Source organism: Quercus robur, chromosome 6 (genome assembly GCF_932294415.1).
Source record: "Quercus robur chromosome 6, dhQueRobu3.1, whole genome shotgun sequence".
Lineage (NCBI taxonomy): Eukaryota > Viridiplantae > Streptophyta > Magnoliopsida > Fagales > Fagaceae > Quercus > Quercus robur.
This window is the reverse complement of record NC_065539.1, coordinates 41,086,482-41,113,521: the sequence shown is the minus strand read 5'-3', so window position 1 is coordinate 41,113,521 and position 27,040 is coordinate 41,086,482. Positions and strand designations below refer to the sequence as shown.

The following is a 27,040-nucleotide window of genomic DNA, read 5'->3' as shown; positions in this document are numbered from 1 at the left end:
GGGTTTAAAATCAATCAACTGTGGAAACTGTCCTGGTACAAGATCTTTTCTCTTTTTTTTCTTCTTCATTTTTTTTTTTTCAGAGAAGTGTCGCAATTGTGTCCCTGTCTTGTCCCCATTAATTTTTTTTTTTTTACCAAACACTCAAGAGACACACATGCAGCTGAGTCATAGGCATGTCTGTGTTGGAGGGTCCTCTAGACATAGGATATGTGTCAGACACGGACATGCCACCCAAATTGCTGTGTCCATGCTTTCTAACATTAATTTCTAAAATGTTAGGAATGAAAGAATGAAATTGGTTTTCGCTCAAATTAAATTGATGAGGTAGCAACAGTTAGAGATCTGCTACTGGATAACTTTACAGGAGGCTAAAGCTTCAGCACTCAAACTCCGAAACCACTGGATAGAAAGACTTCCACTTGGAACAACAAGAGTCTTTAAGAAGCTTAGTTGCCTGGCTTCAAAGTGGTTTTAAGGGTTAAAAAGAGATTAGACCAAAAACATGTGATAGTGGGAAAGTAGTTAACATGGAAATGCTAGAGTCAGTTCAAGATGCAGAAAGGAGAGCCTATTTTTCTCTTTTATGAGTTCTCTTTTGTTCTTCAGGTCAGTGAACGGCTCCATGGGACAGAGCTGGAAAGCATGGAGAGGCTGCTAGAAAAGAGTGTACATTTCTAATCTTAAATGTTAAGAAGATGGCTTCAATTGAAAGTACCTTAGCAAAGATGCCAAAATTCTTTATGTCGCTCTTCAGATTCTGGTCTTAATTTCAGAGGGGGAAAAGAGGAAAATACTGGGACTTGAATGCTGTTAGAGATGTTACTGGAAGGATATAGTCTTCGTCTGTGTAATGCCTTAGAAAAGGTATCGATACATTTTTTAGAGAGTTAAGCTTCTAGGTTGAATCCTAGGAGTCAGTCAAGTCCCTGGATGCTTCCAAAATGAGGAGCTGGCCAGATACCACTGGACCATGAAGGCAGTATAAAAGTTGAAAACACAGATTACATAAACATCCTATGTCCAGAGGACCCTCCACCAAGGGGAGGAGGTGACATTTGAGATAAAACTCATTGGCTAAATGTTGAATGCACTATAGTATTCAGAGTCCAACATAACAATATGCTCAGTAAATTTTTTGGTTTTAGCAACAAAAAAAAAAAAAAAAAAAAAAAAGCAAATTAAGTAGAAACGAATATACATACCGGACCACACTAGATCTGTAACCAAATAGCTTCACCAGGTCCAATGCAGAACCACTTGATTTACTGTGGGAAGTTCAATAAAAAATGTTTATTAGAAAAAGAAAGAGTAGTAAATAGGGAGTGTAGACTATAGTAAAAAGACCGTACTCAAGCACAAAACTCCCACTTTTTGTGGGGTTTGGGAGAGGAGATTGGTAAGCAACCTTGCACCCTTTTTTTAATGAGTTTTAGTCCCAAGGAGAGAGAGAGGGAATGGTAGATTTAGACTAGTGAACTTCACTTTATGAGGCATGGTGCCCAGATGATCTGCTACCCCTTGGGTGTCATAATGGTCATTCCATCTTATCTTACAACGAGATATGATCAACATCTGAGAAACAAAGGCCGTAGACACAAACCTGGATGTAGCATGTTCAGTCCCCCGGCGACCCTTTTTGCTTATTCTGCTTTCTCTTGCTGAAGCTACACTTTGAGTTGCAATCTACAATATCAAATTCAATATCAGCATAGTAATTGAACAATGCATGACATGTCATCTACACCCTATGATGCAAATGAAGCCATAAAAAGAGGGAGGGGGGGGGGGGGGGGGGGGAGAGAGAGAGAGAGTTTAGAAACTGAACCAAGATACCTAATTCATGATACATACAGCATAAGATGCAAAGTGAAGTCAAAAAGGAAGAGAGAGAGAGAGAGCAAACAAGCAATAAATCTTTACCTCATAAAGCTGTTCTCTGATTGCAAAGGCAATTGCAGGCTGCAAAACCAGATTTCAGGCGTTAGTATTTTCTTAGGAACTTAAAATGAGGAAGAGAGCAATGCCTACAAGCATGCAAAAATACAAAATCAATTGAATTTCTTTTATTTCTTCTATTAGCAGTAAAGATGGGAAAATCAAAACATTTTGTCTTATGCACCTAGCAAATTCTATTCAAGATGGTAGTTAAGAACACACAAACAAGAACATATATAGAGAAAACAAATTAATGCTACAGTTGTCAGCTTTACTTACTCCAACTTCAGGGTCTTCAATGCCCAGATCTTTGCAGAAGGTTCTAGCAAACTCTTCAGGATCACTCTCAAAGTTGTTCATGTCCTGAAATATAAAAAATTTCAAAAGCACTCAAACCTGGAATCCTTGCGTACATGGATATTGCATAAAAGATAAAAAGAATGGATAACCATCAACGCTAAACATAAAGTTGAGTGTTTCAAGTTATATGATGCAATGACTATTCTTTAACCTTACCCACAAAAACTGGTCCTTTATAAGAGTATGATTAACTCGAAGATCAAGCTGGGAAGAAAGCACCAAGAATTCTGTATTAATAACCAAATAGGCAAGAGAGCTGAAAAAATGAGGAAAGGCAGGAAGCACACAGGAGATGTTAAGTAAGATATACCTTAATTGGAACTATCTTCTCCCCAGAGTACATATCCTGTCCTTCATATGATCGAAACTCTGTTAGCTGCGTCTGACAAGCAAAGGCCAATAGTTAATATGCATGATATAGCAGGAGGAACTTTATCTTCTGGTGAAAGTAATTAAAGCAGTAGAATGTATACAAATCATTCTAAGTACGAAACAAAGGCCACCCTAACAAGTGAATGTACAGGAATGTGAATTCATTTACTTGAATGGATGAAGCAATCTGTGTTATGAATGCTGGAGGGAGCTTCAAATCTTTGACTGTCCTTTTCGCAAACACCACGACCTCTGAATCGGGGTCTATATATAACATTCACAAAACATGTTATCATACTATTGAAAAAATATAAAACCATACTCAAATTAAAATCTCTCAGAACAATAGCTACAAACTACATACATATGCATATACACATAACAAATATGACATATTTAACTCTACAAGTGTGAAGTCCCAGTTAAATTGATCTCTTCTAGCAATTGCCCACATAATTTTATTATATGTGCTTACTTTACAAAAAAAAAATATATATATATATATATATATATATATTGACAAGTGAAGAAAATTAAGTGTTGGGTATAATTCAGGGATGCAAAAGCAGAAGTGATAGTTAACATTAAAAAAAAAAAAACACACACACACACACACACATATATATATATATAAGCAAAAAGAAAAAATACCAGTGGTAAAGAAAAGGAATGGAAATTGTGAAAAATACCAGAAGGGTTCCAAGTAAAAGCATCTTTGAATCTCTGGCCGTCAATTTCAATGTCCAATCGAATCGGTACCAAATTCGCCGAAGTTGGCCTGCCTCATCAAAATTCCAAATAAATATATATTTTACAAAAAAGAAAGAAACCCAAAAGAGAAGAAGAAGAAGAGATGACGTACATCCTGAACTTGACGGGAGCTTTAGAGAAAGACAACGCCGATGCTTTCATTTGAATTTTCCGACAAACTAACTAAAATCAGCAGTTATCAACTCAAACACTACTTTTAAGTGTTTACTTTACTGTTTACTCTTCTCTTCCCACTTCACTATCTTCTTCTATACTTTGGGTTTCTTCTTCGATTCGAAAAAATTACTACCAATTAAATGTCAGTTTTACCCCCTCTCCGCCCTCCTTTTATTTTTGCTTCTTTCTTGGGCCCCTATCATACCCAATAGCAAATAACTACATGCCAATAAGTCAGCCCAAATCTCACGGCCCATATTAATGCAATGCTGATTTGATTGCTGAATCAACCAACCTCCTCATCATCAGCTTACAAGTAACAAGGCCCTTTCTATTCTTATCAGGAAAAATGCTAAAATAATTTTTTTTTAATTTTTTATTTATTTTACAAACTACTTAAATTACTGATGTAGTGAGTAATTATTGGGAAGTAAGAGTATTAGTATCATGTGTGCCAAATGCCAAAATTTTGGCATTTGGCACACCAAACACCAATATCATTGCTTCATGAGGTGTTTTAAATCTCAAAATTTTTTGAGACATACTACAATACCATTCTAATTATAAAACAACACTGTAGCAAAATCTCAAAATGTTTAATACTTTTATATTCAATGTGGGCTTGGCCAGCTATGGAAAAAGATTTTTATTTTCTTTTTTTAATTGGTCTTCTCTCTCCTCTCTAGTCTCCATCTCTCTTGTTGCTCCCTATTTCTTTCTCACTCTCATTTTTTTTATCTCTCACTCTCTTCCTCTCTTGTCCTCACTCTACTCTGCCAACTTCAAGTCGCTGTCATGCTGCCAATCTCGCCTAGAGCCGCCGCCCGCCGATCTTGCATGGAGATACTGATCTCTCTCTCTCTCTCTCTCTCTTGGTGGTTGTGACAGTGTTTCTAATGGTGGTTAGTTGTTTTGATTGTTGGTAGTTGGCTGATTTTGGTTGATGGTGGTGGGTTGATCGGGTGGTGGGTGTGAGATTTGGGATGGGCTCAAATGTGTTGTTTTTGTGGCTATGGATGGGTCTCACTAGTGCCGCTACCGATATTGGTTATGGTGGTTGATGTTGTGATATATTTTTTTTTTTGGTGTAGGGGTTGATATTGGTTTGTAGTGTTTGTTTGAGTTGTTGTTGTTGTTTTTTTTTGGTAGCAGTGGTTGATATTGGTGGTCGATGGTTGATTTTGTGGGGGTGGTCAATGGTTGTGGGCTGTGGTAGTTGATCTGTGGGTGTGGGTGGTGGAGGATTTTGTGTGTGTGTGTGTATATATATATTTGTAAAAGTTTTTTTAGATTATTTTAATGTGTTGGATATATTATTTTAATGTGTTGAAGGAAAAAAAATAGAATATTTGATGTATAGGGTATTGTAAAATGGTGTGTTAAAATAGAAAAAGTATGATTTTATGTGTGAAAATGTCATTTGAGATAGAAGAGTTGATGAGACTGCTCTAAAAAAAGTGATGTCAGTTTTGGGCCCAAACAAGAACCAGTAAGCATTTACCACATCAATAATTTGTAAAAATATTGTAAAAAAATTTGTGTACATAGTATTACTCTTCTTATTATATGATTCATCATATTTCTAAGCAATTTTAATCATTTATGGTGATAGTATTAATGTAATTTTTATTTAATAATTCAATAGTTACTATAGGAAGACCGAATTTGAATCCTTAATGTCTCTATTGAAATAAAAGATGTCAATTAAGCTGTAATGCATGACACTCGACTAATACTATTGTTTTATGTGCTATTGTTACAACTCTGGGCTAGTATTGTATTATTTGATAATTAATTTACTCCACCTATGTACAAAAACAGAATTAATGTATCCTTTTCCATCCACTTGATGAGTCATATCCTTGATTAATTAATTATAAATACTAGTCGCAGACCCGCGCATTGCATGTGATAATCTTTTAGGAAAAATAATATTTTAGTCCCTTGATTTTATAATTTTTTTAAAAAAATAGTTTTATCATATTTTTCATAATCTTGTCTATAACTTTTTTTTACCATTATCATATATTTATTGGTTAATAATTTGCATAACATTGACATTAAATAAGAGGAAGAAGTATTCATTAGATTTTTTTAAGTCATGGTGTAAGAAGATTATGATTATATATATATATATATATATAAAAGGTTAAATGAAATGTCAAAAAATGAGATTATAAAATTTTCCAACTTTATTTCTAATATATTTTCTAAATTACTGAAGAACATCTCATTTTTAGTTATGATAGGAAATATAGTTTCCCTAGTTAGAGTTTGTTGAGGGCCATTTGTGAGAGCCTAGGCAGAAAGAAAGAAAGCTCAATAATAAGGGCAACAAGGAATTGACAAAATAGATAGCAAAGAACCATTAGGCCTAAGCGGCAGGAATAATGGATCACAGGCCCAAGAAATAAACAAATGGGTCTTGAAGAGACAAGTGGGCTCAAAGAAACCCGGAAAGAAAGAAATAGCATCTCATAGGTAATGTATGAGGTAGAAAAGCGAGAAAGGGCCGCCGCAGGCCCAGTGTAATGTAAACTAAGGAAGTAAGGGGTTTATGGTAGGCCCATAAACCCTAAGGATGAGAATAAGGTTATTGGGTCAGGGAAGCCCAATGAAGTTAGTAAAAAGCTCATGGGAGTGTGGAATTAGCAAATGGGCCGAGGAAGCCCAAAGAAAGCAAACGGGCCGTGGATGCCTAAAGGAAAGCCCAAAGGGACACAGAAGCTCATAAGTAAAAGCAGAACAGTGGCCATGTCAAGCCACTGAGAGAAGGAATAAACGGCTGGCCCAAAAGAGGCCCAGCAGGATTGAGTTATTACGACAGGAATAATAGTACAACATTGCAAGAAATAAAGAAAACCAAAAGTGGGCAAAAGAAATGTAAGGCCCATCATCAGACAAAGTTTAACTCTTGAATGGAGCGGGAAAACAAAGAAAAGCCCACATAAGAGGTCAAAAAAACACGGACGGCGAGCCTCCAGATCACGGCAAACGCATGAGCAACAGGCAGATTTTTGGACATATCTAAAAGGAAAGCACCCGCAAGGCCCAAGCACCACCAACCTGTACCTAGCCAATATGGGACGTGGTGGGGTCATGGGCCAGAGGTAAAAGGTAAAAGGGGTATGGTTTGGTGGTGGGGAGAGGGGAAAAGACCTATTTTGCAACTCCTGCCCAAACCCTTTTAGGAGGTACATCCTGCTGGGATGACAGACCACCCAAAAGAAGCAAGGTTGAGGGGGGAACCGTTAGGTGCATGCCTTGAGGGAAAGAGAGAGAAAGCATTTATACCGTTGCAGGTAAGAGTGCTACGGTGGACTGACGAATGAAACAAATCTGCCTTTGTCTGACAAGGATGAGTGTCACATAGACTTGGTGGTCGGCAAGTACGCCCAGACCAGACAAAGGCGATTAAAGCGCAAAGTGGTAAAAAACTGGCCACGGCAGGCACTATAAAAGGACCTTTGCTGTGCCCTGAATTGAAGATCGAAAAACAGAGGGCATTCACGGAGTAAAAAGAAAGCAGAGTAAAAGAAAACAAAAGAAAGAAAAGAAAAAGATAAGAGAGAAAACAGAGGAAAGAAGAGAGGAAATTGAGGAAAAAAGAGAGATAATACAATGGGCATGCACCAGTAGGTCGATTTCCCTCTCTCCTCCTTCAAATCCCGCTCTCTTCCAAAACGTAGCAAGGATTCCTTTCGGGCATTAACCATTCAGGTCTGACTCCCTCAAAACCATTAATCCCCACGGCAGGATCTTTTCCTGGGAGATTATTTGCATTGAGAGGAGGCGTTCTCCCCTCTTTGGTTTTGCTTCGGCGGACCAAACTTAAATTTTGACTTTATGCCCATTCTTGATTAGTTCATATTATTTTCTTTCTCATTTACTTTCTCTATAAATGACATTATCACGACTGTAATCATGTTTTATAAGTAGGGATTACTTGACCATTTTATTTAAATAGTCAGAATACTCTGTTTTTGTTATTATTATTATATCTGCTTGTTGTAACTCATCTGAAACAGTTCTGCTTGCCGTAAGCCTACTCCTAACAGATGAGGCATAGTTTGTGCACAAACTGGCCCAAGTTGAGTTACAGTTGGACCGGTCCCAACTCCTTTACTCAAAAACATTCGGGCCCATTACCAACGCATAATACGCAAAAAAGGCCCCTACAGAGTTTTATTAGTTTTAAGTTTAAATTTTGTATTATTATATTTAATTGTTGATTATTGATTTAATTAAGTAAATGTAACGGTTGATTTTATTGCACTATAAAGTTTTCAATGTCCACTGTATAGTCATCTGTATTTTATTTCTTACTCCTCTTGACCACCTTTTTATTTTCAAATAACGGTTATTAATTGACGTTTGATTTCATTTCTTTTTTTCTTCCTTCATTTATTCTCTATTACTTTGTATGTTCCTTTACCAGTTGTAAATTTTATAGTTATCAATAAGAAATAGATATCATGGATGACTTAAATAAGTATAGATGTAGTTATGCTAGTGGAATGTCAAAGGTTTTTTTTTTTTTTTTTTTTTTTTTTTTTTTGAATTTTCAAAGTTATGAAAGGCATTTCTCTAGTTTGGTCTCAATCAATTAAGATATCCATAATATATTAATGGAAGTAATAATGAGCCTTAAATGTTTTTTAATGTATGAAGTGGTTAGGTTAGTGGTATGTCAAAGTTTTTATTTTTAAAAAAAAATTGAAAATAATTCTAAGGAAATGTAAAAGGCCTTTAAAAAAAAAAAAAAAAAAGTTGTAACTTTTTGAATTGAAGAAATATGATTGTTTTAATTACCTTGTTTATAGATTTCATTATTAAGTTATAAACATCTAAATTAAAATAGATGAATATATAAATGCAAAATTATATGTAAAGTTACAACTGCACAAGATAAATATGTATAGATAATTTTTTTTTTTTTGATTATTCATGAATCATTATTTCATTGTTAACTTATAAATATTATAAAAAAAATTTCTAAAAAAATATAAATTAAAATAGATGAATATGTAAAGGTAAAATTATATGAAAAGTTAAAACTACTCGAGATGAACGTTTAACCACTGGTGGAGATGTGTTTTTTGAAAACTAAAAGAATACTCGATTGCTTTAGCTGGAACTATATAACTATGCAAATATTGTTGCGAGTAGTTCCATCATTTGCAAATTATCAAGTTTGGTGGCCTTACAAAATAGATGTGGGGCCAGAGAATTCGTACCCAGGCCCACTCTACATTAGGACCCAAGGCCTAAGCCGAGGAGAGTTATTTCCGAGGACGCATAATGAAAGCCCAAAAAAAGGCCCAAGGATATGTCCGAGGACGATCTTATGCTCAGCACCTCAAGAAACGCCTGAAGAAAAGGACAAACTCAATACATGGGCAGGATAAGGGAAAAAGCTGCCAACATCGTAGTACAGAATCCTGCATTTGACAGACCTATACCCCAAACCATGCTATTTAACTTTTCCAACCACTCCCAACCACTCTAGGTATGGATTGACAGGACAGGTCTGCACCCCAGAAAGTAAAACTTACATGTAGACGCTAAAAGGGAGGGGAACACTAATATAAAAAGGGGAGAGAGCGAAAGGGAAAGGGATCCCTCGGAAGGACGGGAAAATCCTACAAAAAGGAGAAAGGGAAGGATACTGTGCTCCTCGGACGTAGTCCGAGGACTTAAATCCTACAATCCGTAACAATGGAAGGCTGAGCTAGTCAAGCCAAGTCCACACATATATAAGCTTCCACAAAAACCACGATTAAACCGTTGACCTGTGACCAAGGTCCTGCCTTTCAAGCCCACTCTCTACAAATCATATTGTTAGGGCCCTTTACATACGAGCCCAATGTCATTCTTGGGTCGTTAAATAATCGCGTCCTTACAATTGGCGCCGTCTGTGGGGAGGCTTGCGCGTTGTCACAGGTGGCGGTGGAGTCAAGCCTCTGTCAAGCAAGGGCCGAAGAAAGCTCCTTCATTTCCAGCAGCACGCTATTGTTGCTCCGACATAAATTTCCACTAGGGGCTACGCCTCGTAGTATCAATGGCACGGGTAGCTCTAGGAGCTTCCAACATCAAGCTAATTTTGGACAGAACCAATGCCTTGTATGGTCTTCGAACTCAAGCCTATGGGGAAACCAACTACTTGACAGAAAAAAGACAAGTTTTGGATAGAACCAAAGCCTTGTATGGTCCTCGGACTCAAGCCTATGGGGAAACCAACTACTTCACAGAAAAAAGACAAGTTTTGGACAGAACCAAGGTCTTGTATGGTCTTCGGACTCAAGCCTATGGGGAAACCAACTACTTGAAAGAAAAAAGACAAGTTTTGGACAGAACCAAGGCCTTGTATGGTCCTCGGATTCAAGCCTATGGGGAAACCAACTACTTAACAGAAAAAGGACAAGTTTTGGACAGAATCAAGGTCTTGTATGGTCCTCGGACTCAAGCCTATGGGAAACCAACTACTTAACAGAAAAAAGACAAGTTTTGGACAGAACCAAGGCCTTGTATGGTCCTCGGACTCAAGCCTATGGAGAAACCAACTACTTAATAGAAAAAGGACAAGTTTTGGACAGAGCCAAGGCCTTGTATGGTCCTCGGACTCAAGCCTATGGATAAACCAACTACTTAATAGAAAAAGGACAAGTTTTGAGAAACCAACTACTTAATAGAAAAAGGACAAGTTTTGGACAGAACCGAGGCCTTGTATGGTCCTCGGACTCAAGCCTATGGGGAAACCAACTACTTAACAGAAAAAGGACAAGTTTTAGACAGAACCAAGGCCTTGTATGGTCCTCGGACTCAAGCCATTGGGGAAACCAACTACTTAACAGAAAAAAGACAAGTTTTGGACAGAACCAAGGCCTTGTATGCTCCTCGGACTCAAGCCTATGGGGAAACCAACTACTTGACAGAAAAAAGACAAGTTTTGAACAGAACCAAGGCCTTGTATGGTCCTCGGACTCAAGCCTATGGGGAAACCAACTACTTAATAGAAAAAAGACAAGTTTTGGACAGAACCAAGGCCTTGTATGGTCCTCGGACTCAAGCCTATGGGGAAACCAACTACTTGACAGAAAAAAGACAAGTTTTGGACAGAACCAAGGCCTTGTATGATCTTCGGACTCAAGCCTATGGGGAAACCAACTACTTGACCGAAAAAAAAACAAGTTTTGGACAGAACAAAGGCCTTATATGGTCCTCGGACTCAAGCTTTTGGGGAAACCAACTACTTGACAGAAAAAAGACAAGTTTTGGACAGAACCAAGGCCTTGTATGGTCCTCGAACTCAAGCTTATGGGGAAACCAACTACTTGACAGAAAAAAGACAAGTTTTGGACAGAACCAAGGCCTTGTATGGTCCTCGAACTCAAGCTTATGGGGAAACCAACTACTTGACAGAAAAAAGACAAGTTTTGGACAAAACCAAGGCCTTGTATGGTCCTCGAACTCAAGCCTATGGGGAAACCAACTACTTGACAGAAAAAGGACAAGTTTTGGACAGAACCAAGGCCTTGTATGCTCCTCGGACTCAAGCCTATGGGGAAACCAACTACTTAACAGAAAATGGACAAGTTTTGGACAGAACCAAGGCCTTGTATGCTCCTCGGACTCAAGCCTATGGGGAAACCAACTACTTAACAGAAAAAAGGACAAGTTTTGGACAGAACCAAGGCCTTGTATGGTCCTCGGACTCAAGCCTATGGGGAAACCAACTACTTAACAGAAAAATGACAGGTTTTTGACAGAGCCAAGGCCTTGTATGGTTCTCGGACTCAAGCCTATGGGGAAACCAACTACTTAACAGAAAAAAGACAAGTTTTGGACAGAACCAAGGCCTTGTATGGTCCTCGGACTCAAGCCTATGGGGAAACCAACTACTTGACAGAAAGAAGACAAGTTTTGGACAGAACCAAGGCCTTGTATGGTCCTCGGACTCAAGCCTATGGGGAAACCAACTACTTGACAGAAAGAAGACAAGTTTTGGACAGAACCAAGGCCTTGTATGGTCCTCGGACTCAAGCCTATGGGGAAACCAACTACTTGACAGAAAGAAGACAAGTTTTGGACAGAACCAAGGCCTTGTATGGTCCTCGGACTCAAGCCTATGGGGAAACCAACTACTTAATAGAAAAAAGACAAGTTTTGGACCGAACCAAGGCCTTGTATGGTCCTCGGACTCATGCCTATGGGGAAACCAACTACTTGACAGAAAAAAGACAAGTTCTGGACAGAACCAAGGCCTTGTATGGTCCTCGGACTCAAGCCTATGGGGAAACCAATTATTTAACAGAAAAAAGACAAGTTTTGGACAAAATCAAGGCCTTGTATGGTCCTCGGACTCAAGCCTATGGGGAAACCAACTACTTGACAGAAAAAAGACAAGTTTTGGACAGAACCAAGGCCTTGTATGGTCCTTGGACTCAAGCCTATGGGGAAACTAACTACTTAACAGAAAAAAGACAAGTTTTGGACAGAACCAAGGCCTTGTCAGGTCCTCGGACTCGAGCCTATGCGGAAACTAACTATTTGAGAGAAAAAAATACAAGTTTTAGACACAACTTGGACGTTATGTGGCTCTTAGACTCTACCCCGGAAAGGAGTTACCCATTAATAGTTGGGTCAATCCCTAAATTTAATGGAATCCCCAGTCTACCCTCAGATCCTCAATACCAGGGGAACTGATGCGATTGTGATAGGGCCAGGTGTTATCAAAAACACGGCCAAAGTCCCTCACTACTCGGCAACCCTCTCGGATGGTTTATTTTGAGTTTATCATTCTCGGACGGTTGCCTCACATGCATTACGGAGCACTCAGCTGTCATCTCGATTAGTCTCATAAGTTTAATCTACTTTGAGTTAGCATTATTGTACTTGATAATATCGATAAGTTCAAATTAGTAGCTTTCTGTTTCAAGGTTTCTTGCTCTAAGTATCATTAAAGGAAAATACACGTGTAGTACCCCATTCATAAAGTAATTGCTGTAAAAAAGAAAAGTATTTAGAAGGAAACAGATCCATCTCTTATTAAGACAAAGAAATAGTACAACGTACAATGAAAGAGCTTGAATAAGCTCATACTGAAAACTAACTACATAAGCAAATAGAAAAGATACAAGGAAATGAGGAAAAAACAGAGGAAGAGGCGCAGAGAAGAGAGATGTAGCAGTTCCAGAACGTTGTCTACAGAAACCACTCCTCAATACTTTTACATGCCCATAACTCAGGCAGCAAAAGAGCCTAACATGGAGCTAGCGCCTTTGAAGAAAAGGTGCAGGGAACGGGGTGTTCGCCGGTGGCCACACAGGAAGTTGATGAGCCTTCATGTTAGCCACGTTTGCGATAGAGCAGATGGCGCTGATGGCGGAAAACCTTACTTCTGACGCACTAAGAATCTGATGCGACTAGTACCTGCTTCGGATTTTGACTGAAAGAGGTAGAGATACCATCCCCACCTTGTCAAAACGGAAGATTATCTTGAGTCTGTGTCTCCCCTGTCTAGACCGCACCACCTTAAGTCTCGGAAGGATCCGATGCCTCTGTGGCGGGTGTGGTTCCTTCACCCTCACCCGTGCCTCAAACATATTGCACTAGGGGTGGATAGCACTGGATATGGAGACTGTGATTATGGCTGAAGGATTATGAATTTGAAGGAGTCGAAGGGTTTATATGTAAGGGGAATAACCACCTATCCTACTTATATAAAGGACAAGTTGGTGGCATTTAATTTATGCAGGTTTCCAAGGAATGCTACGGACAAGACGGTTTTGGCTCGATTTCCAACACCATCTGCAACCATAAGATTTGAAGATCCTCGTGAAGGCGCGCCTCGAGCACTGAAATGTCAAAGGACACCGCGAAAGTAAAACTAAAGGGATGCCTCTTAATTCGGCACATCTCCCATGCAAATGGAAAAACACCAACATCAATAAAATATAGAATTTAAGCAAGCCATGATGTGGGCCCAACATCACCAAAACCCTCCTCCTCAACTAAAAAGTCGGGCAGCAGGATTTTGAGGGGCTATTGTGGGGCCAGAGAATTCGTGGCCTAGGCCCACTCTACATTAGGGCCCAAGGCCTAAGCTGAGGAGAGCTATTGCCGAGGACGCATAATGAAAGCCCAAGAAAAGGCCCAAGGATATGTCCGAGGACGATCTTATGCTCAACACCTCACAAAACGCCTGAAGAAAAGGACAAACTCAGTACAGGGGCAGGACAAGGGAAAAATCTGCCAACATCGTAGTATAGAATCCTGCATCTGACAGACCCATACTCCAAACCATGCTATTTAACTTTTCCAACCACCCCCAACCACTCTAGGTATGGATTGACAAGACAGGTCTGCACCCCAGAAAGTAAAACTTACACGTAGACGCTAAAAGGGAGGGGAACACTAGTATTAAAAGGGGAGAAAGCGAAGGGGAAAGGGATCCCCCGGAAGGAGGGGAAAATCCTACAAAAGGGAGAAAGGGAAGGATACTGTGCTCGTCCGAGGACTTAAATCCTACAATCCGTAACAATGGAAGGCTGAGCTAGTCAAGCCAAGTCCACACATATATAAGCTTTCACAAAAACCACGATTAAACCGTTGACCTGTGACCAAGGTCCTACCTTTCAAGCCCACTCTCTACAAATCATATTGTTAGGGCCCTTTACATACGAGCCCAATGTCATTCTTGGGTCGTTAAATAATCGCGTCCTTACAATAGATATTTCATTTTGCAAAAAACTTTACATGAACTCATCTTTTGTGACAACTTTTTTTTTTTCTTTTTGCTGAAACAACTTAAGAATATTAAAATTTAAGTTAACGCATATGGTAGTTGTAGAACACGTCAATGATATGAAAAATGGAAAGGTTTAAATATTTAAAAAGCATTTTTAGTAGATTGTAATATAAAACATTTTTTCTCAATATTTTATGTAACTCTTCCCTTAAGATCAATATTGTTGGCATCCTTTAAAGATGATACATAATATTTTTGAGAAGAAGAAGAAGAAGAAGAAGAAGAGACGATGCTAACACATAATATAAAATTATTAAGTATGCGTGATTTAAATTTGTGGTAAAAAAAATTAATGTATCTATGATAAAAGTTTTTATCTAAATGATATATAGTAGTTCATATTTTTTTAGTCTTGATTCAAAAAGTTCATTCTCAATAGCCTTTTAAGTCTACAAATTGCTCAATCTATAGGTCTAGACACATTCAAAGAGTGCTATCTAAGTTATAAATTATATGACATTTTTTCACACAAATATTTTGATTCCCCCAATGTATGGTAAAGGAAGGCAGGTTTGTGTCTAGCCATTTTCTTGATTTGTGCTGCATAATTTAATAGTATGGAGGATATGACTGGATTTAAATGTTGAATAAAACAAGATAGAAAGAAAAAAGAGTAAAAATAAAATATATAACAATAAACATCAAATTATCCAAGCCATTCTATGTAATATAATAGCATTATATTATTATCTACTATATATATAATGCAGTAGGATAATATTTAATTAAAGAGAATATAAAAAATAACAACTTAAAACACAAAACTAAATTGCATCAACCGAATGTGGAAATCTAATTAACACAAAAATTCATCAACCTAAAGAATTGATGCAATAAAAATAAATATAAAAATCAAACAAAAAATGAAAAACAAATTGAGAGAGAGAGAGGTAACATTTTTTGTGTGAGAAAACTATGCATAGAATGAAAAAGAAAATGTCAAATTTATAGTAAGATGTTGAGAATAAGAAGAATTAAAATAAAGGAAGATAAAAAGGTAGATAAAGAATGATATTAAGGTAGAAAGTAATGGGGAGATGAAGAGGTAAAAGGGAGGAAGAGTTTTGGAAAATTAATAATAAAAATAATGGTTAAAAAATATTTTAATTTTTAAATAATGGATTTTTTAAAGTCATCTTAAATGAGAAAATGTTTTAAAAAATATATAAGAAAAATTGGAAACAAAAAATGATGGTGTAACTGCTAATGCGGCTCAACGTGAACGTAGCAACATTAAATGCTACGCTTCAGCTTTTAGTAATATATAAATATAGATATAGATTTATTCCTCTTATCTTGTCATGAATTAGTACCAAGGGCAGTGGACCACCATTTTATCAACTTTAAGAATGCCATGGCCCTATCTGCACGATTGTCTCTCCAGAGATGTTCCTTATATCTAATTTAATGAAATATTTTGAAGCTTCCACCCAAAAAAAAAAAAAAATATATATATATATATATATATATATATGAAGAAGAAGAATGTTGGCCCTGTGGCTGTCATTGGTTCACCTAATTTCATTAGTTTTGTATTTATTAATGTAGAAAACAAAATTAAATAGCCAGCCAAGATATAGACAAATTCAGATATCTCTATTCCGATTATAATTAAAACTACTTAGAATTCCTAAATAGAATATCCAGATACTGAAAAACATATCCAGATACTGAAAAACACCACACTGGTACTTGATATCAATTAAGTGCTTGCATCGCAGTACAACATCAAGTCATTAACATTAGTTTTTGCTTCACAAAAACTTTTTTTTTTTCCGAACAGTCACTTTCTTATTCTATTTTGCAACTAGACAATACCATCCACTTTTTATTAGGTGGCCTTATTATATATGTATAGCTTCAGAATTGTCCTTAGTTTTATCGATTTCTTTTAGTTTTCTCCATTGGCAACGTAATTGAGTTCATTATATTCTATATGTATAAAAACTATCAGATACCTTTTAATTAGTGTGAAAGGATGACCATATTCCATAGCTATCGTACCAATCAGGGGCGGAGCCAGGAATTTTTGTTTGGAGGGGCCAAGTTGCAACACTAATATATTTATCAAGACAATCCTATACACACACATAAATACACATACTTTTTTTTTATTATATACACAAACTTTTTTATTTGATAAGTTATATATATACACACACCCAACAAAAAAAGAGCTTAATATTTTCAATCAAAATTATGTTTGATGGCTATCTTTCATAAAATTAATAAAATACATTTTCACAATTTTCATAGGGAAATTCTTAAAAAGTTTCATTTTTTATAAAAATTATCAAATTTTATACTAATGTAAGTAAAATTATTCAATTCAACTAATGTAATTTTCAAAAACAAAAATGATCCAAAACTTGGAGGAACAAATTAGGCTCCAAACATATTTAAAACTATTTTGCTTTGACCCATTATGTGACAACTAAAGAGACATTTCATGTGTAGTTTTAGTGACAATAATTTTTTAATGAGTCAATGACTTGTTAATCGCCACATAACAGGTTGAAAAAGATAAATTCAAACATGTTTGGTGCCAAATTTTTTCAAATATTTAACAGATATAAAAGCATATTTTACAATAAAAAATAGAATTGCGAAAAATAAAGTTGCCTCTATAACTATTAGACCAGTTATTTTTTTTTAAAGCATCATTGGACTAATTCAAATACTTAGGGGGGGCCAACTCTTATTTTTGTAGACTAAATTTTGAAAACATTAAAATAATTATGTATATATATTTAAAAAAATTTCAAAATTTTGGGGGGGCCATGGCCCCCCCACCCTTCAACATGGCTCCGCCCATGGTACCAATAAGTGAATGCTTTGCAATCAAAATTAAAGTTAAGTCCCATCAAAATTTAAAAAATTAAAGTTAAGTTTTCATCCAAAAAAATTAAAAGAGTAAAATTAAAGTTAGAAGAGCATGACAGCACGCCCACGTCTAGGTACGTACTTCACACGAGCGTGGAACGTGTCTAAAAGTCATTTTATTGATTAGCATCACAATCACCAATCAAGGGGAATAACACTATCGTCTTTGTGACACAAGGGTCAAGACTCAAGAACATTACATTCCACCTAACAGAGAAAAAGAAATGTTATATTCGAGCAAAACGTAAATATTAATATCATATACTACTTTTTGTGGATGAGATAATAATGTTGATATATATAGTTTTTGTAAGAAAAGGCTGTACATATCTGTAATCTTGGGCACATACTCCATACTGAATTTGAGCGTGTCAATATGAGCTGGAACTAGACAAAATTACATACACAAAGAGAAATGGACTGAATAAGTGAAGAACAACTATTCTAGCTGCTAGCATCTGTCTGCTCTGGCGATCTTTAGTCTTTTCACATTGTTTAAGAACATCCTATACCGAAGCCAAAAACAGAAAATGAATTTTACAATATGAGAAAAGTTAATGCATAACATGAAAGGAAGAAAAGAAAAAAAAGAAAAAGAAAGGTGATGCTTACTCCCATGGCACATCTCCAACCATCATCCAATCCCCTTCTTTATCTTCATAGGTCAAGACATGATATTTATCAGAGTGAACTCGATCAGCACCTGGGCCTATTTCAAAGAGTTAATAAAACTTGAATGTAGCTTAGCTTTAGTTATACGATCATATCTGTATGGTGCCACTTTTTGATGATATAGAGTAACATAGAAAGCTTGAATTTCCTTTCAAAAAAAGAAAAAGAAGAAAGCTTGAATTTTGTGTACTTACAAAGAATGGTGGTGGGGAACATATGGGCAATAGTTGTCATGAGACTATCATAGCCATCTTGTGCAAAAAGATTCAATTTTCTACCAATCGGAATGCCTTCCATGTATATCTTGATAAATAAGGAGGCCTGCTTTTGATCAAGTGCTTTATCTAAATGTGCACTCCTCAATATCGATCTGATTGGTGGCCAGCTTCGTGGTTGCACTCTGAATTGTCGAATATAAGTTCATTCAATATCAGCCATGTAACATATATGATCTTATAGCTAGATCAGAACCTGACTCTAGAACTCAAACAGGAAAGTCTTAATTTTTCTTTGGAAAATGCTAATCTCCAAGAAAAAAGAGTCCAAATATACCAAAACCAAAAACATTGAAAACTAATTGAAATAAAGGGAAAGCCATGCATGTGAATTAAAAAAGAAAAAGTTCAGAAATAAAGCTTGGGGGTAGAGAAAAAGTCCACACAAAAAAAAAAGTTGGTTGAAGGTTGTTGAATATATGAATGCAAGCCATCAATAAGAACATATAAAAATACCTTGTTGTCGTTGTTGGAGTGGGAAAGAGGTCATTGTAATAAGAGGATGAGATGCTTAGACCAAGTCTGAGGTCTGTGCTCAAATCAAATCTTGCGCTGTTATTGCTTTGAATTGGAGCACAGAAAGAGGAAAAAGAGGTGGCAGCTGCTGCAGAAGGGTTGCAGCTGCTGTCTATGGAAGAAGCTGATGAATGTTGTGCTGATGTAATTCCCATCTACAATTGAGAATTGAGATTGATGATGATGATGATGAAATGAAACGGTGAAATAGAGTAGCTAGCTGTGTTGAAAGACTGCCACCTTAGTCCCTCTGTGTCTTTATATGCATAGATAGATAGCAATAAAAGAGAGAGCTAGAGAGAGAGAGAGAGAGAAGAGGAGGGACAAGGAAGTCAGAGTTTCGACAAACTCTCGTCGGTTTGATTTGCCTTGAGGGTGGCCAACATGTTCACGCTGCATACGCTAGCGACGTGGCTTTCACTCTATTATCTAACCTTTTACTTCTTTCCTTTTGTGTGTGGGACACTATTGAAAACCAATTTGCCTATTCCATCACTATTGTGTTTATGACTCCACACGTTGATATACTTGGCGAAGTGGTCGGGCCGGGTCATATTATCTTTATGATCATGTCAATTGTCAAGTAAGAGAACAAAGAACAAAATTGTTATAAATAAAAGTTAGATAATACTTAAATTTACAAAGTTCACTATAAATACCTTCATCATAAAAGAATGGAAAAAAAATATTAAATATTGTAGACCCTGTCAAGTTATCAACTTTCTCAGCACATGTTCTTATTACGTGTAAAATAATAATAAAGCTAAATTATCTAAAAAGATAATTAAATAAAAAAAAGTAAAGCATAACATATTAAGTAAAGAATAATAAATAAATATTTAATATGAAATTCATCTCAATTTACTTAATTTTTTTTTTCAAATGAACTCAATCCACTCAACCTTAGTAAAAGATCTAGCACTAAAAAATTTCATACTTGAGAATTGTACCTCAAGTTAGTGAGTAATTTTGTCAGTATATCATCTACAACACAAATTTTTAATACAACTTAAATATACAATGAAAGCGATCAAGTCAATAAAGAATTAAAATTTTATAACTATATCACTATTCTATAAATGAATTAAATTATCTTCAAATCCTTATAACCATTTTTTAAAAATTACCTTAGAAAGGTTGATCCAACCCAACCTGAAAGCTAAGCGAATTGACCCATTTTTGCTTGAGGCCTAAAAATCTTAGGTTGGGTTGGCTATTTTTCTTTGAGTTTGGGTCAAATTAACGGGTATGAGTCCACTTTTGTCAAGTCTACTTGAAGGGCAAACTGAAAGAAGTTCAACTCTTGTCCTTTGTTTTAGTTGATAAAGTATAATGTTGAATCTAGCCCATAATAAAAGAATTTTAGAGAATTTCTTATCGGTTTTGAAATCACACCCTGCCTAGAAGAATAATAAGGAGTTACATTAATTATATTAAAGTGGTAGTTCTATCTTGAAGAGAAAAGAAGTTAGGAAGTGTGCCATTCATTAAAAAAATAGTGGTGGTGTAATTTTGTTGTTGTGTGCATGCGTGTGACAATTAGAAGCGAAGTTTTGTCTTGTGTGAAACTTAAAGATTAAGTTTTGTCTAGTGAGTTAGTGCGAGGGCACCTTTGAAATTTTGGGTTTTTTTTTTTTTTTGTTTTTTTTCTTCCGAGAATCAGATTAGTTTATGTTTTAGAAAATTTTTTTTTCAAAATTTTTTTTTTGTGAGAGTTAAATGTGTGGTTGTAATTCCTATTATTAATAATAAATTTTGGTTGGTGTTGAGAGTAAGCCAAACTATGTTAACTTTTTTGTATATTGTGGTGCTTGTTATTTTATTATTTTATGTGTACTTAACAACATATATATAGTCTCAAAGGACAATAATATGAATGACGAGGCTTAGATTAAAAAGAGGATGAGGTGACGAATGGTAAGAAAGAACATAAAATTGCATCCTTTTCCTTTACCTAATAAGCTACTCAATTGCAATAGGCACCACTATGTTTCACATGGAGTACTTTGACCAAATGGGAAGCCATAAATTTAGCCAAAATGCACTTACAATGATGCCAATGTGCAAAATTCCTGCTAGAGGTGTGTGAAAGAGACGTTATCATGAGGCCCTTAATTAGCAATCTTAACCAAGGCATTATTAGTCCATTGCCATGGGTCATGACTTAGGCAGACAAAGACTTCTTACCAATTTGAAACACCACATATATAGCAGATTGGTTAATTTTTAGTTTTCTGGACAATGTATGTTGTTTAGTCTTATAAGGTATACGTAAAAGCATGCGTGTTTTCCAAGCAATTATGCTTTGGAGTCTAAAATCTTGGAAATTTTCGTTCCAATTACTTGAAAATTGTGAAGTTGTATTAACTCTCTCTAATCCAAATAAGCCATCAAAAGATTCAAAACCAACTGCTCAGCTATACAATCATAGATAGGTAGGTTTTAGTTGAGTTTTTTTAGAAGTCAAAAAAGCAGAATCTCTCTTTTCTCAAGAAGCAATACTTATCAATTCTTCTTCCTATCCCTTGTTCACTTCCGGTGCACTTGGGTGTTTCTTTTTTTCAATATATCTTATTACTTATCAAAAAAAAAAATACTTATCAATTCTTCTAAAGTTGAGGTAGCTAGTGAATGTTTGTGAATTTAGTCTTTCATGTGAGCATGTTTTACTGTCTCTGTTCAAAAGAAAAGAACATAATCCCATATCAGGGGGGAGTAATATGCATGTGTTGTTACTTATGGCTCTATCAAAACCTCATAAACTTAGGTTGATATCTTTTGGAGTGTCTCACCATTCCTAGGTCTCTTAATCTTAATGTAATTCTTTATTCTTCCTTCAAATATGAAATTCATTTATTCATAATTCTTGTTAGTTGTTAGACATATTATGATTCAAGTGACAACTCAAACTAATAACAGGCCTATGTACTAATAAAACAAACAAATAAATTTTGGGTTTGTTCAGTGCATAAAACTTACATTAAGTTTATTGTAAGACTTTTCATTGTGGACGTAGGTGTCAGACTGAACCATGTAAACTTAATCTTCGTGTTTGCTCCGTTTTCATGTTTTCGCACATCATTTAATCACCCAAAATCACACAACGACTTTAACATAAGTCTAGATGAGTTTTATTTTTTCAACATGATCAACGTACAGTTATAAACTATGCTTTAATTGCTTCTCAAATATTGTTTGTTGAATCGGGGTCTATATATATAACATTCACAAAACATGTAATCATACTATTGAAGGAAATATAAAAACATACTCAAATTAAAATCTCTCAGAACAATAGCTACAAACTACATACATATGCATATACACATAAAAAATATGACATATTTAACTCTACAAGAGTGAAATCCCAGTGAAATTGATCTCGTTTAGCAATTGCCCACATAATTGTATTAAATGTGCTTACTATTTTTTTTTATTATAAAGAATTTTGACAAGTGAAGAAAATTAAGTGTTGGGTATAATTCACGGATGCAAAAGCAGAAGTGATGGTTAACATTAAAAAAACACACACATATATATATAAGCAAAAAGAAAAAAATACCAGTGGTAAAGAAAAGGAATGGAAATTGTGAAAAATACCAGAAGGGTTCCAAGTAAAAGCATCTTTGAATCTCTGGCCGTCCATTTCAATGTCCAATCGAATCGGTACCAAATTCGCCGAAGTTGGCCTGCCTCATCAAAATTCCAAATAAATATATATATATTTTATGAAAAAGAAAGAAACCCAAAAGAGAAAAAGAAGAGATGACATACATCCTGAACTTGACGGGGGCTTTAGAGAAAGAAAACGCCGGTGCTTTCATTTGAATTTTCCGACAAACTAACAAAAATCAGCAGTTATCAACTCAAACACTACTTTTAAGTGTTCAAGTGTTCACCAGTGTTTACTTTGCTGTTTACTCTTCTATACTTTGGGTTTCTTCCTCGATTCGATAAAATTACTACCTATTAAATGTCGGTTTTACCCCTCCTCCGCCCTCCTCCTATTTTCGCTTCCTTCTTGGGCCCCCCCTATCATACCCAATAGCAAATAACTACATGCCAATAAGTCAGCCCAAATCTCACGGCCCATATTAATGCAATGCTGATTTGATTGAGCTTACAAGTTACAAGGTCCTTTCATATTCTTATTAGGAAAAATGCTAAAATCAAAATTTTTATTTTTTATTTTTTATTTTTTATTTACAAACTACTTAAACTACTAATTTTTGGGAAGTAAAAAAGCGATGTTAGTTTTGGATCCAAATAAGAACCAATAAGCATTTATCACATCAATAGTTTGTAAAAAAATTTGTGTACATTGTATTACTCTTCTTATTATATGATTCATCATATTTCTAAGCAATTTTAATCATTTATGGTGATAGTATTAATGTAATTTTTATTTAATAATTCAATAGTTACTATGGGAAGACTGAATTTGAATCTTTAATGTCTCTATTGAAATAAAATATGTCAATTAAGCTACACTCGGCTAATACTATTGTTTTATGTGCTATTGCTACAACTCTGGGCTAGTATTGTATTATTTGCTAATTAATTTTACTCCACCTTCGTACAAAAACAGAATTAATGTATCCTTTTCCATCCACTTGATGAGTCATATCCTTGATTAATTAATTATAAATATATTTATTCCTCTTATCTCCTCATGAATTAGTACCAAGTGGCAATGGACCACCATTTTATCAACTTTAGGAATGCCAGGGCCCTATCTGCACGATTGTCTCTCCATAGATATTCCTTCTATCTAATTTAATGAAATATTTTGAAGCTTCCAAAAAAAGAAAAGAAAAAAAAATGTTGGCCCTGAGGCTGTCATTGGTTCACCTAATTTCGTTAGTTTTTTATTTATTATGTAGAAAACAAAATTAAATAGCGGGCAAAGATATAGACAAATTTAGATATCTTCATTCCCATTATAATTAAAACTACTTAGAATTCCTAAATAGAATATCCGAATAAGTCTTGTGCCACATAAAGTGGCACAACAAATGCCACAACTTGCCCATATAGCGAGTTGTGGATAGTGGAGGGGTGTCTCCACATGGACTCACCAGTCATCACCACTTCTTCATCAATTACAACTTGCCACATAGGCTAGTTGTGGCATTTGTTGTGCCACTTTATATGGCACAAGACTTATTTAGAATATCCAAATACTGAAAAACTACACTGATACTTGATATCAATGTAGTGCTTGCATTGCAGTACAACATCAAGTCATTAACATTAGTTTTTGCTTCAAAAAAAACTTTTCTTTTTCCTTTTGTCTCGAACAGTCACTTTCTTATTCTATTTTGCAACTAGACAATACCATCCACTTTTTCTTAGGTGGCAATAGGTGGCCTTATTATATATGTATAGCTTCATAATTGTCCTTAGTTTTATCGATTTCTTTTAGCTTTCTCCATTGGCAACGTAATTGAGTTCATTATATTCTATATGTATAAAAACTATCGGGTACCTTTTAATTAGTGTGAAAGGATGACCATAGTCCATAGCTATCGTACCAATAAGTGAATGCTTTGCAATCAAAATTAAAGTTAAGTTCCTATCAAAAAAAAAAAAAATTAAAGTTAAGTTCCGATCAAAAAAAAAAATTAAAGTTAGGTCCCATCAAAATTTATTAAAAAAAAAAAAAAAAGTTAAGTTTTAGTCCAAAAAAAAATAAAAGAGTAAAATTAAAATTAGAAGAGCATGACAGCACGCCCACGTCTACGTAATTTTATTGATTAAAAGTCATTTTTATTAATTAGCATCACAATCACCAATCAAGGGGATTAACACCATCGTTTTTGTGACACAAGGGTCAAGACTCAAGAACATCACATTCCACCTAACAGAGAAAAAGAAAAGTTATATTTGAGCAAAACGTAAATATTAATATCATATACTACATTTTGTGGATGAGATAATAATGTTGATATATATAGTTTTTGTAAGAAAAGGCTGTACATATCTGTAATCTTGGGCATATACTCCATACTGTATTTGAGTGTGTCAATATGAGCAGGAACTATACAAAATTGCATACACAAAGAGAAAAGGACTGTATACAGTGAAGAACAACTATTCTAGCTGCTAGCATCTGTCCGCTCTTGTGATCTTTAGTCTTTTCACATTGTTTAAGAACATCCTATACCGAAACCAAAAACATAAATGAATTTTACAATATGAGAAAAGTTAATGCATAAGACATGAAAGGAAGAAAAGAAAAGAAAAATAAAGAAAGGTGATGCTTACTCCCATGGCACATCTCCAACCATCATCCAATCCCCTTCTTTATCTTCATAGGTCAAGACATGATATTTATCAGAGTGAACTCGATCAGCACCTGGGCCTATTTCAAAGAGTTAATAAAATTTGAATGTAGCTTTGCTTTAGTTATACAATCATATCCGTACGGTGCCACTTTTTGATGATATAGAGTAACATTGAAAGCATGAATTTCCTTTCAAACAAAGAAAAAGAAGAAAGCTTGAATTTTGTGTGCTTACAAAGAATGGTGGTGGGGAACATATGGGCAATAGTTGTTATGAGACTATCATAGCCATCTTGTGCAAAAAGATTCAATTTTCTACCAATCGGAATGCCTTCCATGTATATCTTGATAAATAAGGAGGCATGCTTGTGATCAAGTGCTTTCTCTAAATGTGCACTACTCCTCAATATCGATCTGATTGGTGGCCAGCTTAGTGGTTGCTCTCTGAATTGTCAAATATAAGTTCATTCAATATCAGCCATGTAACATATATGATCTTATAGCTAGATCAGAACCTGACTCTAGAACTCAAACAGGAAAGTCTTAATTTTTCCCGGGAAAATGCTAATCTCCAAGGAAAAAGGGTCCAAATATACCAAAACCAAAAACATTGAAGACTAATTGAAATAAAGGGAAAGCCATGCATTTGAATTAAAAAAGAAAAAGTCCAGAAATAAAGCTTGGGGGTAGAGAAAAAGTCCACACAAAATAAAAAAGTTGGTTGAAGGTTGTTGAATATATGAATGCAAGCCATTAATAAGAACATACAAAAATACCTTGTTGTCGTTGTTGGCGTGGTAAAGAGGTCATTGTAATAAGAGGATGAGATGCTTAGACCAAGTCTGAGGTCTGTGCTCAAATCAAATCTTGCGCTGTTATTGCTTTGAATTGGAGCACAGAAAGAAGAAGAAGATGTGGCAGCTGCTGCAGAAGGGTCGCTGCTGCTGTCTATGGAAGAAGCTGATGAATGTTGTTCTGATGTAATTCCCATCTACAATTGTGAATTGAGATTGATAATGATGATGATTAATTGAAACGGTGAAATAGAGAGTAGCTTGCTGTGTTGAAAGACCGCCACCTTAGTCCCTCTGTCTTTATATGCATAGATAGATATACTCATAAGAGAGAGAAGAAAGAGGAGAGGAGAGAAGGGACAAGGAAGTCAGAGTTTCGACAAACTCTCGTCGGTTTGATTTGCCTTGAGGGTGGCCGACATGTCCACGCTGCATACGCTAGTGACGTGGCTTTCACTCTATTATCTAACCTTTTGCTTCTTTTCTTTTGTGTGTGGGACACTATTGAAAACCGGTTTGCCTATTCCATCACCATCGTGTCTATGACTCCACACGATGATATACTTGGCGAAGTGGAAAGGCCGGGTAATATTATCTTTACATGTCAATTGTCAAGTAAGAGAACAAAGAACAAAATAGTTATAAATAAAAGTTTTAAAAAAAATACTTAAATTTTCATTATTCAAAGTTCACTATAAATACCATCATCATAAAAGAATGAAAAAAATATTAAATATTCTTTAGCACATATTCTTATTACGTGTAAAATAATAATAAAACTAAATTATTTTAAAAGATAACTAAATAAAAAAATGCAAAGCATAACATATTAAGTAAAGAATAATAAGTAAATATTTAATATGAAATTCATCTCAATTTACTCAATTTCTTTTTTCAAATGAACTCAATCTACTCAACTTTAGTAAAAGATCCAGCACTAAAAATATTCATACTTGAGAATTGCACCTCAAGTTAGTGAGTAATTTTGTCAGTATATCATCTACAATACAAATTTTTAATATAACTTAAATATACAATGAAAGCGATCAAGTCAATAAAAAATTAAAATTTTATAACTATATCACTATTCTATAAATGAATTAAATTACCTTCAAATCCTTATAACAATTTTTTAAAAATTACTTTAGAAAGGTTGATCCAACCCAACTTGAAAGCTAAGCGAATTGACCCATTTTTGCTCGAGGCC

The 27,040-nt window shown here is 35.4% G+C and overlaps 2 protein-coding genes across 9 annotated transcripts in view; both read right to left on the bottom strand.

Annotated features, from left to right (window-relative positions):
* LOC126688774 (chromatin structure-remodeling complex protein BSH) overlaps positions 1–22,673 on the bottom strand; it is a 24,671-nt gene extending 1,998 nt beyond the window's left edge. The window contains exons 1-9 of one of the 3 annotated variants that reach the window (XM_050383595.1): positions 22,528–22,673; positions 3,360–3,448; positions 2,840–2,934; positions 2,609–2,680; positions 2,455–2,502; positions 2,218–2,301; positions 1,924–1,962; positions 1,604–1,686; positions 1,206–1,268 (exon numbers count right to left, since the gene is read on the bottom strand). In XM_050383595.1, the coding sequence (XP_050239552.1) occupies positions 1,206–1,268; positions 1,604–1,686; positions 1,924–1,962; positions 2,218–2,301; positions 2,455–2,502; positions 2,609–2,680; positions 2,840–2,934; positions 3,360–3,448; positions 22,528–22,577 (623 nt within the window). In that variant the 5' untranslated portion in view covers positions 22,578–22,673. Of the gene's footprint in view, positions 1–1,205; positions 1,269–1,603; positions 1,687–1,923; positions 1,963–2,217; positions 2,302–2,454; positions 2,503–2,608; positions 2,681–2,839; positions 2,935–3,359; positions 3,449–3,532; positions 3,739–22,527 lie in introns of those variants that run through there. The other 2 variants (XM_050383594.1, XM_050383596.1) reach the window with 2 other exon arrangements.
* On the bottom strand, positions 17,569–27,040 carry LOC126688775 (auxin-responsive protein IAA31). 6 transcript variants are annotated; one of them, XM_050383597.1, is made up of 6 exons: positions 22,528–22,674; positions 22,354–22,442; positions 18,694–18,908; positions 18,157–18,362; positions 17,903–17,999; positions 17,569–17,796 (listed from the first exon to the last, which is right to left on the bottom strand). In XM_050383597.1, exons 2-6 carry the CDS (start codon positions 22,375–22,377, stop codon positions 17,742–17,744), a joined length of 597 nt encoding a protein of 198 aa, XP_050239554.1. In that variant the 5' UTR covers positions 22,378–22,442; positions 22,528–22,674; the 3' UTR covers positions 17,569–17,741. The 6 variants fall into 6 exon arrangements, with proteins under 6 accessions (XP_050239554.1, XP_050239556.1, XP_050239558.1 ...); XM_050383599.1 differs by having other exon boundaries at positions 18,694–19,312; positions 22,528–22,623; XM_050383601.1 differs by lacking the exons at positions 22,354–22,442; positions 22,528–22,674 and adding an exon at positions 26,977–27,040 and having other exon boundaries at positions 18,694–19,880.